Below are 17453 nucleotides of genomic sequence, written 5' to 3' on the forward strand. Positions count from 1 at the left end.
TATTTGGGACGCTGTTCGTAATATTGCGCCACTTGCTCTATCTCTGAGATTAATTTGGCAATAATGAAGCCACAGTTTCTTCGTCTCAATAAAGAATCCCAAGATGTAACAAAATTCCCTGCAGAACGTTATTTCTCAAAGAGTTTCCCCGAACTCGCGCTGCACTTTACCGTTGTTATAAATAGGGAATCAGGCCATAAACCACAGAATAATCGAGCGTCACCTTATTTCGCGAAGCGTGCTCCGCTACGAGCGTCTGAAACTATAGGGTAGCGTCTAATATCCTGCGGGAAAACTCGTGGAGCGAAAGAAAATGTAAAGCAGCATTGCGTCCCGCGCTTTCCACCGTTTCCTTTCCAGAGCGGTGGCGGCGACGGCGACGGCGCGGCGGCGGCAGAGAACGTCCTTGCTTTCTCGTTACCTCGCGGTACATGTCTCCACGGTTGTCTACGATATCCGTAGTCTCGGCTTGCACGTTTCCGATATAATATGTATTATTTTCGAAACTCCCGTGCCGCGCTCTTCACGGTTAAGTTTCTGTAACTTCCACGCATCCAGATGGTCGCGGGGAATTCGATTTCGATGCACGAACTTGGCGAGTCGGGAGGATATTTCTTTTTGGAAGCGTTTCCCGGCCGGTCGCGCGCTCGGCGAAGGTAATCTAATTCGTTTCTCCGTTGCCGAGCTTCAAATAACAATGAATATTAATGGGCCGCGCTCGCGAAGCACGAATCGACGAAACCAAGTTCGCTTAAGACATCTAGCGGACCTGAGTTTCGCGGGAAAACATCCGTGACAGGAACTCTCCGAATATTTGACGATCTTCCGGAAAGATAGACGGAATAAAGTGAAACACGGTCTTTCGCGTTAGAATCGAAGAGGTTAACGTTGCGTTTCTTCCCTAAGTAGAACGCGATATCTTTCGATTGTCGGAAAGATCGCGGGCCTCGTATTCGCGGGTATCGAGTTTCAACTCCTCCGTTGGAGTGTGCCGATGAATGTCCGCGCGGAATGAGCGTTTTCAGCGCGGTAACGCGCCCGCATTAATTTTCCAGTTGGATCGAATCCGTGGGAAAGCACCGCGCGGTGACTTATGAGCTCGACGATGAAGCGATGGGGGAAAAAGAGAACAAGTGGGAGAGAGAGAGAGAGAGAGAGGGTACTGGTACGCGGTAAAATTAATAATTACAACTAGTGGCGACTACAAATCTAGCGCGTTCCAACTCACCAGTATCTCGATCGCGTCGTGCCCTACCGTTCGCAACGTCGACTCCCCGAGCCATGAACGCAATTACGCGAAATCTCCGATACAGCTAATTACACTTCAATATCCATCGAGCCGCTTCAATCATTCAGCAACGCCAATACGGGATGTTGGCTTTAATTACTCCATCCGCTCGTTAATAAATTAACGTTCGATCAGTATAAATAAACATTCGGAATGCACGCGGCTGCGATGGAGGATACAATTGTAAAATGTCGCTGCACGATCGTCCGACGTGAAGTATGTCGTCGTGCAGGATGGTTGAAAAATCGCGCGACCGTATCGCGTTTCGCGATCAGATGCTAAATCTCATCATCGAATTCGCGGGAAAATGAGAAACGGCGCGGGTGGAGCGATGCGATTTAATACCGTTGCGGTACCCATGGCGCGACAGGGGTCGAGTCGGCGTTATTAATTAATTTGCGAATGGATTATCATAAAAGCGTCCGCGCATACGCAACGAACAGGTGCGCTAATGCCGATTCGCTAATTGCTGCTAGTTATATGGCGCATCGATCGGTAATATCGTCGTTATTTACTGCACGCACTGCACGGACATGCGTACCAATATTGACTCTACCGAGCCTCATGCACTGCGCAACGGTGTATATATTAATCATGGTAAACAAAGGGTAAATCGCCCTTAATCGGAAACAACGCGGCAGTACCTGCGCGGCGTGACATTTTCGCATGGCCGCCGCCGCGTGACCGCCCGTTGATTAGGACGCTTCAAAACCTACCCCTTTGTCCTTCCCTTCGTTCCGTCCAATTTCGTCAAAGATCCCAAATTTGTCCGAGCCACTCCCTTGAAAAATTGATTGAATTGAATTGAAAATGATTAAAAATCACAAAAATGTACGTGCCATTTAGCGTAACGTTACACCCCAAGTTTCTGTGTCGCAAAACGAAGGATATAGTTCTTTTCATTTGCGACAAGACCAATTTGCATTAAACCGGTCGCGTCGGGGTCGAAAGGGAAAATAATTAATAACACCCGTCCAAAGCTACGATAAGCAAGCAACCCTCACGAAAAAAATATGCTTTGCATCAATGTACGCACGCACGCACGATGCCTTTCACGCACACACGCGCGATTCTTTGGTGGTTGTTTTCTTTTTTTTTCTCTCCCTTTCTCTTTCCATTTCCTTTTTTTATCCGATCCGATTTGCATTAAACACTGCACGCACTCGCGCACTAATTTATCGCGCCGAGATATGTTTTACACCGCTTTCATACCTCGTGCTACCACGCGTCCATGCGCGCCTCGGAAGAGCCACTCGTACGCTGATGAAATGATAAAGCATTCCCGGCAGAGGAGGAGCCGCGCGAAACGTGTCGGGCTGGGCTGCGACGTAAAATTCAATTTTATTCGCGATTTTGCCGCGAAAGTATTCCCCCCGTTTCTTCCCGCCAGCGCTTCTCCCGTTCCATGCCCATATTTTAAGGATAAGTTATTTAAAGTTCATCTGTTCAAACATTACCTCTCTCTCTCTCTCTCTCTCTTTCTTTCTCTCACTCTTTTTCTCTCTCGTTCTCTCGACAAGGCGAGATCTGTAACTTTACCGGTTTAAATAAACGTTTTGAAATTATTTCGGGGATATTACTTGAAGTTTTATTACAGAAATCTGATCTCCTTAGATTTTTAAAATTTTTCCGGAATTCAATATGAAAATATTTGCTTTCTAGAATTTCAGAATTCTCCTGACACAGTTGGATGTTTTATCATTCTATAACTATGCGAGTGAGTCAGTTAAATCAAGATACCCCTGATAAGCTTGACTCGCAAAGATGACCGGATATTGATAAAATATAAATTTCTCGTGCATTGCAGACCGTGTCCAGAAAGAAATAGATAAATCAATTTCAGTCTCCCACGTCGAGTTTGCTTTTCTTTTTTCGCTTCAGCGTCATTTATCCTGTTACGATCCACACATTTGTAATTAATTTATTCGACGTCGTTTTCCCGCGCAAATAAAAGTTCCGTCGTAGTTTTACGCGCGGCTAATTGATAACAGCGAGCACAGAAAGAATGGCCGCGGATAAGAAATTAATTGCGTAGGCGTATCGTAAGTGGGCGAGAGCTTATCAAAAACTGATCGCATGAGTGCTTAAAGAGTTTTCTTCTTACACCCCGATAAAATTAAAAGCGTCCCATTTTAAAGCAGAAAGTAGCTTAAAACGCCAAATTCGTCGTGCAGCGAAACGTTTGATTTATTCACATGGGATATTTTCGTTAAAACGGCAAGACAAATTTATTAAATTAACTTGCACGTTACGTGCAATTAAAATTTTCATAAGCTAACCAAATTTTTTATTGAGAAGTAACATATTCATTGCTCCGGCGATATTTTTGTCGAAGTTTATCTTTGTAAGGATCAAAAAATTTTCCAACGATCGTTTTCAATCTAAATTTTGAGTGCAATGATAACGATACAGACTCAATACCGCGAAACTCGCAGGATTTGAAGATGTTCCTTAGGACTCCTTACTCCCAGACGGTACTCCGAATTCCTCACTCCATAATCACACAAATGTGATCCCGATTACCTCTTTTGAAACACCTCGTACACAGTTTCTTCGGCCTCTCAGCGGTGGATCTTGGGCGCGGATGAACGTCAGGAAAGTAACCGGAAGTGGCTCTGAGTGCACGCCGGGAAATTCATGAGAGCTGGATCAGCCGGAAAAGGGATCGTTGCCTCTTGGTGCTCTCCATACCGAGCTTTTCCATCCCGACATCAACGACCGAGAAGCGAATGAGGGGAGGGAGAGAGAGAGAGAGAGAGAGAGAGAGAGAGAGAGAGACGAGGCAGAGGGCAGGCTTGGAAGAGAAGGTGTCGATTTGCAATCCGGACGATATTTGCAAGTTAAAGACTCGCACTGCCGACTGAAGCACAACGTACGCCACATCGTTCGGATAATCCGGCAGATCGAAGGGATTCGTTTCGATCGATCCGCCATTGCTACCCCGGCTGCCTTTTAAGATCAAATTTCATGTCCGCCCAAGAAAACGAATCGGAAGTGCTCCGGAGCGTGCTTCATCCCCCGCGATGGCGCGATTTTCATCCGGAGATTGTTGCGCTGATGGCTCCCCTTTGACGCATCTTGTAATTACAGTATAATAAACGTTTACTTTTACAAAGCACGGATCGTATCATTTTTCACGCGAGCATCAAAGGCAAAACGCCGGTTCGACAAGCTGGTGCTGGTCTTTATCTTACGATAATTACAAGAAACCACATCAATGAACGAAGATAATCACAAATAACGCAAGAAACACATAGAATAATGACCGTTTGACTCGCCGACCTTTGCTCGTCGCTTTCTTCGTCTGATTCCCGATTCTCCGCGTCAATTTTTATTAGCGTGTTGCCCATGTGATCGCGTGCACGTATATAACTCCGTGCAGAACTTATACCTCTAACTGTCTGAGATCTCAAACTTTGTTTCTTCGTGCCACTTCGATGTGTACGGGAAAACGTAAAGGAGCATAACTTTTAATTCCTAGCCTTCTTCAATTGCGAAGCTAAGTGTGTGTGTATGCTGTGTGATGTTTCTGCTTGTGCACGAGATCGACTTATGTGCCAATTCTCCGAAGGCGTTACTAGTGCGAAGTCACATTTGATTATTTCCAACAGATTTCTACGCTCGAATCTCTGCTCACCTCTCGTTCACCGTTCGAGTGAAATGTCTTCTTTTAATCATAAAAATTTAATTATAAAGGTTACATCAATTAAAATTTATTAATCTAGTTGACAAATTATCCGCAGCATGATTCGAGCGATGTAAATCACGCGCCTTCGAAGAATCAATCCATTCGTTGTGCAGACTACACAGAAAAAATCTCAAATATTAGTATCAAATTAAAATAATAATTAAATTGCAGCAATTAAAACGGTATTAAATTACATCCTATTTAACAATCATTGTTTAATATACAAGTAAAAAATTATATTCTCTTACTTATGTAGGCGTATAATTTAATGTTTGTATCTTTTTTAAAAAATCTGATATTTTTAAATTTTAACAAAAAGTATTTTTTTCAATATTTTAATCGTGTAAAGAGCACACTATGGTTGTTTTGCTAGTAATAATATTTAAACATTCTTGAAAATATTGTCACTTTCTGCTCCAAATTTTTTTTCTCTTATTTCATGAAAATTATGGACTAATGAGAAAACATCTTTTTTGAAACTACATGAAATTCTTCATGCAAGCAAGTTTACTTCATACTATGCAATCTCATTTCAATATTTAACATTTCGAAAATAAGAATAGTCTCAAAACAAGAACATTCTTTTTTCTGTGTAGCATCTTCTCTATGTGTATCTTCTTTGTGCGCAAAGAGTTACGTTCTTTTTTTTATCTCTCTTTCTTTTGCTCTTTGGCGCAGTTTCGATGTTTGATGTAACTCTTAAAACGCCATGAACGTTTCTTTCACGTATCCCCATTCGGATTATTGCAGGTGCCAACCGCCGCTGACAAGAAGAAGCTCTACTTCAACGTGGTGCAAGGACCGAGAGAGAATCAGACTGTCACCGTGGAAGGTGGCGGCGTGAACGCCACCATCATCACCCCCAACATCGCCGCCACCAATGGGATTATCCACATAATCGACAGGCTTCTCGGGGTACCCTACACCACCGTGCTCGACAAACTCAGGACCGATCCAATGCTCAAGTAAGTCCCCTATCTTCTTCATCTTTATTCATCTTTATGCAAAGCGACTCGGATCATCGACTCTCTTAGTTCTATGAAAGACCTCGAGCGCCGCATTTGCTGCATTAAAAAAAAATATATACGAAAAACAGAGGCGCATAAGATCCATTATACGTGTCCCGATAGAGTCGACTTGTAATTTCATTTAATTTCATGAGCTCACCTTTTCGTTGTATTTAAATCTTTAATTTTACGTACCTACCAGAGTAATGTGAACAAGAATTATGTAAATCGTTGCGCCGAGGCGCGCTCGGAATTTCCACTCCATTTCGTATTCCCTCCTTTCGCAGGAATAAAATACAGGATTCCGATTTTCTGTTCGCGCGACGAAACGATATGACCGGACGATTCATCCCTCGCGAGAAGAAATATCACGATCTCGATAATTGCGGGGGACGGTTCTCGCGCTGGTCCTTAGATTTACACGTGAGCGTGGTCACGCGAACACACGCGAGTGTTCCTCCACCCACGATCGCGCAGATACGATCTTCGCGAGACGCGCCATCGCCACCACGCCTTATCCATTCCTGAAAGAGAATCTTATCCGCGCGTGACCCCAACGCGAACCTTTCTTCCGCACGATTCGCCCAACTCCCTCATCGCTCCCTTCTCTTCCTCTCGTTCGAATTTAATTAAAATAACGCAACAAATCCCCATTCCAATTACCGCGGACCCCGTCTACCCCGCCGGTGCCGTCGACGGTAAAAAACTATAACCGTGGAGTGTGTCTTACGCTCGGAATTGCATAGTTTCGCAAGGGCACCACGTCGTACCTATTAAATTCGTAGCCGGGCGCGCTTGCCCCCCGCGCGCCGATATTGCCTCCTTGTCCAATTTAACGGTTGGCACTCGAAGCGCCGCGCAAAAAGCAAATAAACGCAGTCGGCGAGATTACTCGGCTGGAACATGCCGGGTTCGTCGCTCTTCCATCGCATCTCGACTCGCCCCGCCTAAACTTTGGTCGTCTCTCTAGAATCTGAAAGATTAGAAGATTTATTCATGGATGAATGAGAATTCGTCGCGGATGACGTTTAACAATTGACAAATCTACCGATGCCAAATTTCCTAGAATTTAGATCTCAGGGTCTACAGGGAAGGTCTGAGATGTAACGGCAGACCAAGGTTTTCCGGATGGTAGATTGTTTATGTACGCTGATCCAAATAGCCGGCCAACAATCGTGCCCCGTCATACCGTCGGCAGCTTTCCGCGCGCGAAGAAAGCTGTGGATTATCCCCTGATTTAAAATTATAATTGATAACCCGTGGACGGGGCGTGGAGTTCTCCGCGGGTAGAGACTCGAGAGAGATACGACGAGTAGCGGGGTCGGCGGCTTTATAAAGAGCGGGGAGATCAACCTTCGTAGTAGTAGAGGGCGGATTAAATCCCGTAAGAGGCAACGCGCGCGCGCGCGCGCGCGTGAAGGTGAGAGAGCCCCGGGGAAGCGAGGATAGAGTAAACATCGCGTTGTTACCACGGTCTACTCATCTCGCAATTCCCGCCGCTGAAAAATTTCCGCGCGACGCTTAACTCGCACGCCCTCAAATTCAATTAAAATGACTTAAGCGACGCGGATGAGTCATTACGAGACGTTATTTACAGCCTCCGTCTCTTATATAGAATCGCCCCGCAAAACCATCGGCGTTTCGTCAACGTCAAATTGATCGTCGACGTTTCTTCTTTCTTTTTCAGCTCGACCTACATGCTGGGCCAGCGGCGTGGATTTAACGATCAGCTAAACGATACGACGAAACGCTTCACGTACTTCGCCCCGCACGACTACGCCTGGAGAGACGCGGCGAATAATTATCCGTCGACCACTAAGAAGCTCTTCATGCCCGAGTTCAGTTATCACGTGAGTAAACTTCTTAAATGCATACCGCTGGAATTTCTCTTAAACTTTTATATCCGAGATTATATTCGTCGTCGGAACTGCATATCTCTTAATCTTCTTGTCTCGTTGGATTTTTTACAACGGTCGTACCTTTTCACTTTCGAGTCCGCGCATGATTTTAAATTTATGTTTCTATTATTTTCTGAATACACAAACGCAAAGTGCGGTGTATATCCAAGAGGATCTCGATGTATGTCCTACTATAAAAATTCTATGTAATCCGTTTACAGACGAAACAGATATTGGAGCGACATCTCGTAATAGCGGACCAGGCGTACACGATGGCGAAGCTGAAGGAGATGAGCAACGACACCATCTTCCTCCCATCGGCCAGGGACAATCTGAAGCTTCGCGTTAAGGAGTACGGCGAAAGTGAGTAGACAAGTTTCAAAGCGGCACGTACTTACCGGCATTTACCGCGTAGATATCTTAACGTCACCTCAGGATGTCGGACGTCTCGTAAAAGTTTCACTCGTCTGACGTGGTAAACGGCGCGAAGTTTCGTATTCACGCGAGCATAATCTAGACTTGCGAATCCGGGGTACAGTTACGGAAGCGTAGGGATCAATTTTGCCATGAAGCGAGCGTATTTTCTCGCTCAAACGTTAGCTGTGTTGCGAGCGATAGCTCCAGCTATCCTGTCTCTCGCGACGCGCTCGCGATTGTTCTCGGAACGCTGAACCGTCGCGGAGACACCGTACGTGTCACCGACACTCTCAAACCTGGTGCTGTCTGATTACATGTAGATGAGAGGGTCGACGAAAACGCAATCCGTCCAGAAACACTCGGTGAGTGAGCTAAGTGTGTTTAAACATCGCCGACTTGCGACGACACGAGCGCTTTCACTTTGTACGAGCAGCACAGTTACTGATTGCGAGTACCGAAGGAGTGCACCCTTCTTACGCACCGCGTTACGCACTCGCGCGTACATACCATGTCATGTCTGTGCGCGCGGGAGGATGGAACTCGTGCGTAACTCCCGCTTCAGCGAAGTTCGCTTCCAACTGTCGGGTCCGTGGACTCTGGGATGCGTGAATCGCGTAAATTTGAATTATCCTTTAGGGATTCGTAACAATCTCGGAATCTTCGTATCCTCAATAATTTCTCAATATGCTAAGCCGTCTTAGAGAAAGAGTAATGGATTCTGCAGAGCATCCCGAGAGCCATGGATCCCGAAAATCTCAGGCTCGCTAAATCCTGGAATCTTTAGGATCCTTGGGTGCTTACCTTCGTGCAACGATTCTGATTTATTTTCTGTGTTATCGTACGCCGAGCTTGCGCTTACGCTAACGCTTATTACGCTTACGCATATGAAGGATCTAGCGTCTGGGGAAGAGGCGATGCTGCGCCTCCTTCGAAACGAAACGAACTTCGCTCGACGCGAGAAACTGCGTAGACCTCATTCGCACGGAGATTAGCGACAAGCCATTGATGCTTCGTTTAATTATTTTTTATTATTTCGGATATTGCATCGCAGTTGAATTATATATGTACGTTGCATCTGTATATTGCGGACGTTCTCAAACTGCGTGATCCCATACGAGTCTTTCCCGTTTGGCATTCTACCTCGTTATTTCCGCAATGATTGAGAGCCCCTGTCCCACCACGATCCGATCGAAACCCGCTGTTAAATAATACAAGAGACATCGCGCGCACAATGAACGGCCCGGAAAATCAAGACCGTCCGGATTTTCGCGATCAATTAGAACCGGGACTCTCAATCCTGTGGGACGCATTTACGCCGCAATTTTCGTTATAGTCGCAGGTGGGACCCCAGGGGAGCTTAGAACGGGGTCAAAAGTCACTGAATCGAGATAAAAAGAAGATGATGGAGTATAAAGGCAAAAAGAGAGAGAGGGGCGGGGGGAGGGGGCAAAGAAGAGAGAAAGAGAGAGAAAGGAAGAGAAAGCGACAACACGGAAAGAGCAAAGCGCGCGAGAAACAAAAGCGTATTAATTGCGACGAGGGCAACAATACTCATTGTGAACGGCGGAATTAATTACAACCAGCAGAACGCTCATTGTTGCGCGTAAATTAATTGCGACAACAACGGCAATAGGATATCATTACCTTTGTCGCGGCGAAAACGAGGAGCCACTGCTACCCCACTCGCTGGTTACTATTTATCGTATGCTGTGTCGAGACATCCCCTCGCGCCATGCAAACGCGCTCGCGCGACACGTGAAATAAGAAACTTGGGGGAATGCGTGAACGCTATCGGGAACGCTATCGGGAACGCTCCTACGACGAGATCTGAAAGACGTTTAACAAAGGAGGAAATGATACGCGATTGTTTAGGCTACACGGAATTAGTAATCCCTTAATATCCGGTCGCACGTTCTATATATTAAGCCGTCGAAAGCCAGCTGCCCGCCGTCGTATTAACGTTAAAGTAATTTGTTATGCGGAGATCGATACTAATTACTTTCCCAGTGATTCGACCGCGCGTTGTTTCAACAAATTCACCCACGGGAGAAACAAAATGACACTCGCAAATATTAATGAAGTCATCGTGTAACCGAAATGCAATTTTAACTACGTAAAAGCGTTTGCAACATTTTGCTTGATTTAAATTTTATTTAAATAGCGACTAACGCGACTGTGACGATCGAGAGGATCAATCTATTAGCTATTTCGCTACGTAAATATGGCGCGAATAAACCACTGGAAAGGACTTCGTTTCCGCGCGACGGGCTGTCGTCGAGATGCAGCGAGTCCAACTTCCGTCACGTCGCTTAAAGTCCAGGAAATTCTCGAGCGGATGCAGCGCAACATTCCCCTTCCCACCTCGCGTAAACAGTTCCCTTTCACGTTGCCGCGAAATATGATGAATATCTGGCCATCGCGTGCCGGGATTTTTCGCGCGTTATTGAAAAACGAGACTCGTCGGTGACTCGCCGTTTCGCGAAAAATATGTCGCCTCTCGAGCGCCTCTCGAACGCGGAAGCCGGAAACGAACGCGCGCGCCATTATGTGCCGGAACCGCAGGACGATTTATTATGCACCTTTCGACCACCATTTAAATGCAAATTCCTTGATTACCCCCGGCGCTAATTGCTACGTGCCCACCCGGTTATTCGCTCTCGCCTATGAGCAAATTTCCGTGGTGGTTCCCAGCTCGCGCGGCCGCCGCTCTAACCGCACTGTTTTACAATCCCACGAAGATACTCTCGAGGAGAGAGGATCACGGGCGAGAAAAAGATTGAGTTCGGTAGGGACCCTTTGTGGCGCGAGGCGAAGACGTTTATACGTGGAAAGTGCCGTTGGAAGAGCGACAAAAATATTACTTTCCCACGTTCATTGAGATACAATGGCGATAATATATGCACAATGGAAAACTTTATTTGCGGTCTTGAGGCGTCGTTTATGTTTCTCACTTAGATGCTGCCGCTGGATTTAGTTCACCAAAAGTCGATTCTTTAATTTTTCTTTCTATTTGTAATCCATCGATTTTTCTTTTTAGCATCTCACGACGTTTTATTTTAGGATCTTTTCGCCATTCTCACATCATCGAATTTTTTATTCGAGATTCGGCGAAACAGCTGGGAGAGAGAGCTTTGTATTTTGCATCGCAGCGCCGCTTCACTTCTGCATCACGCGGTCTCTCCCCCACGGTTCTCGTCCAAAGATCATCGTCAAGTCTCTCTTTTTTCAGGCTACCATGTGGAGTGGGAGGGCAAGAGGATCCGCGTCATCCGTCCGGACGTCGAGTGCACCAACGGCATCATCCACGTGATCAACGCCGTGTTTCTCAAGGACAGCGACGTCCGGGTGACGGGCGGCGCGTCGCTAGCCACCCTTGCGCCCCATCTAATCATGATACTGATAGCCAAGTGGCACCTGTAAAAATCCTCATCACCGCGTCGCATCGTCTCGCATCTGCAGCAGGTGCGTCTATAGGAATTCTTCTTGGGGGCCGTCTGCGATCGTCCTCGAGCGGCGACGAAGACGACGACAACGACGACGACGACGCAGTGCGCAGCGGCAAGGCACGGCGGGTAGGCACGGTCGATCGTCCCGTTCGATCGGACTCTCCGAAAGGACGTTTATTGTGCTCGGGGGAGGGGGGAGAAGGAATAAAAGGGGTGGGCGGGGAAAAATCCGAAGATCCGGTGGTGGCCGTGAATTCGCGAGATCGACGGGACTTAAACGATCGTCGAGGATTCACGGAATCCGAAGATCCGAGGATTCGTTTTTGCGTAAGGCTCTAACAGGATCGCCAATCTGCAAATGTGAAAGGGGGGAGGGGGGGAAGTGTCCGATCAGTTACATTAGCGATCGTATAGCACGCAGAGAGCCCCCGCCGAGGGAACGACGGAAGGACGACCGAGCACTCACGATCGCACGGCCTCAGAATGCCAGGATAGCCTATTATTTATTGAGTAATCGTCCGTGGACGTAGCGGGACAATTTTACGGGTTAGAAGCGTTAATCGTACCAAATAAATGGTTAATCTCGTACCAAGTAATCTAAATAAATTTATTGAGGAACGAGGGAGCGTGGAGAGGTAGAGGGAGAGGTAGAGATTTCGAGGTACCTACTTCGAGTGCAAAGGCAACGACGAAATTACATACTATGAGATCATGCGACTGTCAGCGAGCGACGCGAATATGCAAATAAAATTGCGCTTCAGCCATCGATCGTTCTTTCCATTATCCCATCTAAGCGTCGAATTGGGAAAAATTGTTTCACTTCATGCCGTTGCGAGCAAAAAGTTTGCGATTACACAGCTGTACCAATCGGATGATCGATCGGTCGGGGTAATTATGCGATTTAATTGCATATCTCACTCGCCGTTCTGTAGAGCTAATAAGAACTTAATAACGTATCAAGATGTTTCGCATAACCCTTAGAGCAAGACTTGACGATTCCCTCGTGGAATCTTACGATTTTATACGACACATACGATTTTATACAATCGTAAACGTAAAGTCCGAAATCCTTTCCCTCCAAAGCGACGACAGTAATAAAGCTAAGCGCAATACTGATCACTCTTTTCAATTAACGACAGTAATAAAGTCGAAACGCAATATCGATCGTTCCGAGTAAATTAGCGAAGGAAATAAGTAACCGCTTGCGGAATAAGGAGATCCAGTCCGAATCTTTCCATCTCGGAATTCACTGATTTCAGAAGCCCGTGTATTTTTTTCCCCGGATCCTTGGATTCCCTCGGAGAACGGGACAGTCGGATTTCTGGCGAATCTCTCAGGACACCTGTGGATCCTTAAATCCTTAAATAATAGATACGTGGATTTTCTTCAGATTTTCAAATGGGTCCTCGGACTTCTGATAGAGACTAGACTTCCGAGCTTCCGGCTTCTCGGATCCGCAGTCGATCGATATAGTAATCATCGCTTATCGTCGTCATATTGATTCATTGAAATCGGATCGAACGCCGGACATACGCGTCATCTCGTATGGTATGGCGATACGGTGAACGTATCTCGGGGTGCAAGCGCACTCCATCCCCCCTTTCCTCTTAAAATCCGACGTTTAGGTAACGTCGTTCCTTTCGAGAGACCGTGTTTTCAAGCCTTTCGTCGCCGCGGAAGGGTTAACGGCCGCCGCGGCCGCTCAGGGACGACCCCGAATGATACCCCGCTATGTATCATATCGTATTTACGCTATCTACTTACCGAGAATACTGCCATGCACGCGGGCTTGCAGATGAGCTTGCGAACGAGTTTTTGTACGATAATTATTAACAGAGCGAAAGGTCGGGAAAAAGAAAAAGGGCGATTTCTGAAAAAAAAAAGGTGCGTTAAACTGTTACACGAGAATTCAGAAGCGCGAAGAAACAAGGTATCTTGAATGCGCAAGGGGAAAAAGAGAAGACGTTTTGGCACTCTTGGCTTCTATTACTTTTGTAAATTTGTAACAGAAAGCAATATTCCCTTGATTTTCTCGTGTTATCTGAAATGCGGTAACTTTTCAAAAGGGACTGACGGGAATCCGTTTTGCGGAATAAAGTAAAAGGTTCTACGAGAAAACAGGATTTGCTGCACGTGTATCTTAATACTTGTTAAAGAATTAAATTAAGCGGAAAAACCGACGGAAGATCGCTGAACCAATTCCCGAATGGGGAATTCGTCCGCGGAAGGGGAGTGCCTATCAATCTCTTTTGATTCGCCTATCTTTTTTACGGAGAGACATTCCGTGAAACCATATCTACTCTCGGTGCCCAGCACGCGCTATCGTTCTATCGTAATAACCACATCCCGACGAACTTTCTTTTCCCTCTCACATCCACGCTCATCGCATTACTACAGACACACGTACAGGCACACATACACGCACACCTTGCTCGTCGAATATAGTGAACTTAATCATTAAGATCTTAGCTGTACGCGTGCGAGCAATAGACGAGGGCCCATCTCGGAGGAAAGTTCGAAGGACACGGCTAAAAGGAAACTGATATAGGCTCAGAAACGAAAATCAAATGAAATCCGGGTCGAAATGCGAGGATCAACTCTTTCGCTGGTCAAAGTCTCTAGCTGAGGTTCTTGTTTCGTCGAAGAAAGGGTAAGTGAGCGCTTCTCCGAGCATCCTTTCGATCTACGTAACACAAACTGATCTTTGATATGTGCAAACATATTTACCTGATGTATACCGTTTTAATCGTGACGCGCGCATCGCGAGGCTTTTGACTCGTGTAGTATTATTGAATTTTTAAATATCCGCATATCTTGGAAACTATCTGAGAACCAAAGAGACGAAGCGGAGAAGCGGCAGAACTTTATTCGTCAATTAATCGAACGTTCCTTTAGCGAGCATTCTCGCGCAAGCTTATCTACCGAGGAATTGAATATTAAAGGATAATGAATATTAAAGAACAAACGGAGCTCTTTCCAATTAGCCATCTTCGCTAAGGAAAAATCGATTTCACATTCTCTCACGAATGAAGTCCTGCAGGCGTTACGCTCGCTTGTAGCATAAACGGGTTGAAGTAAAGAAGAGAAACGAGTACTCGGCACGGAACACGTTCGTAGCTCGAAGGAGGGGATAAAAAACCTCGAAATTTCGTGTCCTCCTCGAGGACGGAGAGTCGGAGATAAATGCGACAAGAGAAGCGCAAGATGGTTCACGTTCAACTGATAAAACGCCGAAACCTAAATGAAAGACAATTGACTGATCGGATCGTTGTTAAGTTTCGCAACACGATCCGGTAACTTGTTTGCGTTAGTCACGTATAAAAAAGAAAGAGAGAAAGAGGGAGAACGAGAGATTGTAATTAGCGGGCGCGTAATCGGAGCAGCCACAACCTTCTCCGCGAGAAAACTTGATTTAAAGAAAAAAATAACGTCGATGTTATACGTGTTGATATCAGTCTATACATATATATAAAACAAATAAATAAAGATATATATAATAAACAGAGATATATATTAATGAGGAAGAAAGTATCGATCGCGAAGAGAAACGAGTCGAGGGAAAGGACGGGAAGGGAGGCAAAAAAAAAACGAGAGAATGAAAGAGAAAAGAAACAAAATACTATCAGATGATAACTTAAACTTGTTGTTGGGATGAATTGATATTACGAATTATTATTATTATTACAATTATTACCTATATAAAATATACATAAACTCTAATTAACACTGTTTGCTCGTTAGATGAACCAAGAAAAAAGGAAAAAAAAATAGCGAAACTCTATTTCTCCGTGTAGATGTGTCTTAATGTTCAGCTTGTTCGGCAGCCACGCAGCTGACAGTGAGTGAGCTAGGTTCGGGGCTGCCATAAGTCGAAGAGGGATGTTCGAGTCGGTACGCGAGAAACGAGATCAAGCGGACTGCCACGCGAGACTTAAAAGAAAAAAAATCTTCACGCTCGTAGAGCGAAAAGGACGACGTACGGGAAAAAGATGCACACACGCCGCCGGTGTTGTTACTAACGTTACAAAAGGGCCATAAATTGTTGAGCGGAAAAATCGACCGCCGTCCACGACAATCGAATTTTATAGTATAAATAACGTTAGTATTTCGCCATGTTACAAAATCTTGCATTCAGATCTTGCGTCAGGCTATTCTTGAAGTAAATAAAGATTCGATAATTCGTGATTTTTAAAATTACCTCTCCTCGTCTGGATTTCGCGGAAGGTGGTCGACTGGTCCAATAATAAAAAAAAAAAAAAAAAAAAGAGAGAAAGAGAAAACAAAGATTACGAGAAAGTGTATTTATGATTTCCAATTCGCAAGCAAAGCTCCGGCGAACAGATACAGCTAAGTTTAGCTATCCTTACGAGTAGTTTATTAATTGTAGAATTACGATTAGAACCAGAGCCGTGATCCTCGTAGAAGCGGATAGACAATTGCGTGGATCGTTTGCCGGATATCCGAATACCTGGGGATCCTCGCGATGATAGTCGATTTGCGACTGCTGGATCTCAAGTGCTCGATAATCGGAGTATAAACGTAAAAAAATAAAAAAAATAAAAAACAGAATGATTTCAACATCTGCGAAGGGATTTGTGGGTATTCGGGTTTCGGCGGCGCTTAATTAAGATCAAAATTCCCAAGGTACTCCACACATTCCAGCCTTAGAAAGTTTCGTTAAAGGTGCGTTAATCGTTAAGAAATAAACCATTAACACGCCATCGCCCACGAACGTGACGTTAATCGCGACATCGATCACAGTCCCTGCTGTCGTTTTCTTTTTTTGGTTTTTTTTTAATCACTTCTATTGTTACTCCTCCGCTGTTCTATCCCGCGAGAACACTGGCGAGAACGATCGCGAAGCACCGACGCGTTTCGCGTTCACGCGTTTTCCTGTACACACATGTAACACACGTATACACACATGCATACATACACACATAGACACACGCGCGCGCGCGCGTATTTAGGAGTCTCTCACGAAGGCAGACGTTCCCTCTGTCCTCGTCGTCGCACGATCATTTCGAGCCGCATGTTGTAAACATGTTTCGCACCGGTATCCGCATTATCTAAAGGCTCGACGATCCGAGGTTCCTAGAATCCCGAGGCTTTTGGAAGCGAGTTCCTGGGTGTCAACGCTTCCGAAGCTCGAGGCAGGAGGCTCCTCTGGAAGTCGCAGCTGCCGGCCTGGAGGATTCGAGGCACCGGCGGTTTCAAAGACGCAAGGATACGCTACTGATTGCATTTACGCGCGTAGCCGAGGATGGCAGCGCGCTTTTTAGAGCAGGCTCGATGAAATGCGGCGCCACGCGCCGCGATGTTAACACTCGCGTTAGCCTAAGTACGGGGTTTTTAAGCTTTTTAAAGTTACGGCCGCCGGGGGGGAGCGCAACACCCCCTTCGCTCCCGCCCCGGCTGGCGGCAGGTGATACCGGTAAGTGCAACCAGTAACTTAAGCACACCACACACCATTACGGTAAATCATTAATATGTAAGAGTATAGAGTACGTAAAGTGACGCAAGAGAAGGCGGGAGATCGCAGGGAAGAGATCGTGGTTTTTAAAATTCCGAATGCGAAGAGCGTATATATATATATAAATATATATATATATGAATATAAAGTGTAAGCGATTTCGTATTTTAAGCGCCGGATAGGCGGGTTTCACAAAAATTAACTGACGAACTATTGAGAATTATTATTTATTAGCT

The 17453-nt window shown here is 45.6% G+C and overlaps 1 protein-coding gene across 8 annotated transcripts in view; it reads left to right on the forward strand.

Moving 5' to 3' along the window:
- LOC105200520 (fasciclin-1) overlaps positions 1–16017 on the forward strand; it is a 248801-nt gene extending 232784 nt beyond the window's left edge. For 7 of the 8 annotated variants that reach the window (XM_039451007.1, XM_039451008.1, XM_026134341.2 and 4 more), the window contains 5 exons: positions 5727–5941; positions 7671–7833; positions 8103–8244; positions 8619–8660; positions 11528–16017. In XM_039451007.1, coding sequence (XP_039306941.1) covers positions 5727–5941; positions 7671–7833; positions 8103–8244; positions 8619–8660; positions 11528–11718 — 753 coding nt within the window. In that variant the 3' untranslated portion in view covers positions 11719–16017. The remainder of the gene's footprint in view (positions 1–5726; positions 5942–7670; positions 7834–8102; positions 8245–8618; positions 8661–11527) is intronic. The other variant, XM_026134345.2, reaches the window with a different exon arrangement.
- The last annotated feature ends 1436 nt before the right edge of the window (positions 16018–17453 follow it).

Source organism: Solenopsis invicta, chromosome 6, assembly GCF_016802725.1.
Source record: "Solenopsis invicta isolate M01_SB chromosome 6, UNIL_Sinv_3.0, whole genome shotgun sequence".
NCBI lineage: Eukaryota > Metazoa > Arthropoda > Insecta > Hymenoptera > Formicidae > Solenopsis > Solenopsis invicta.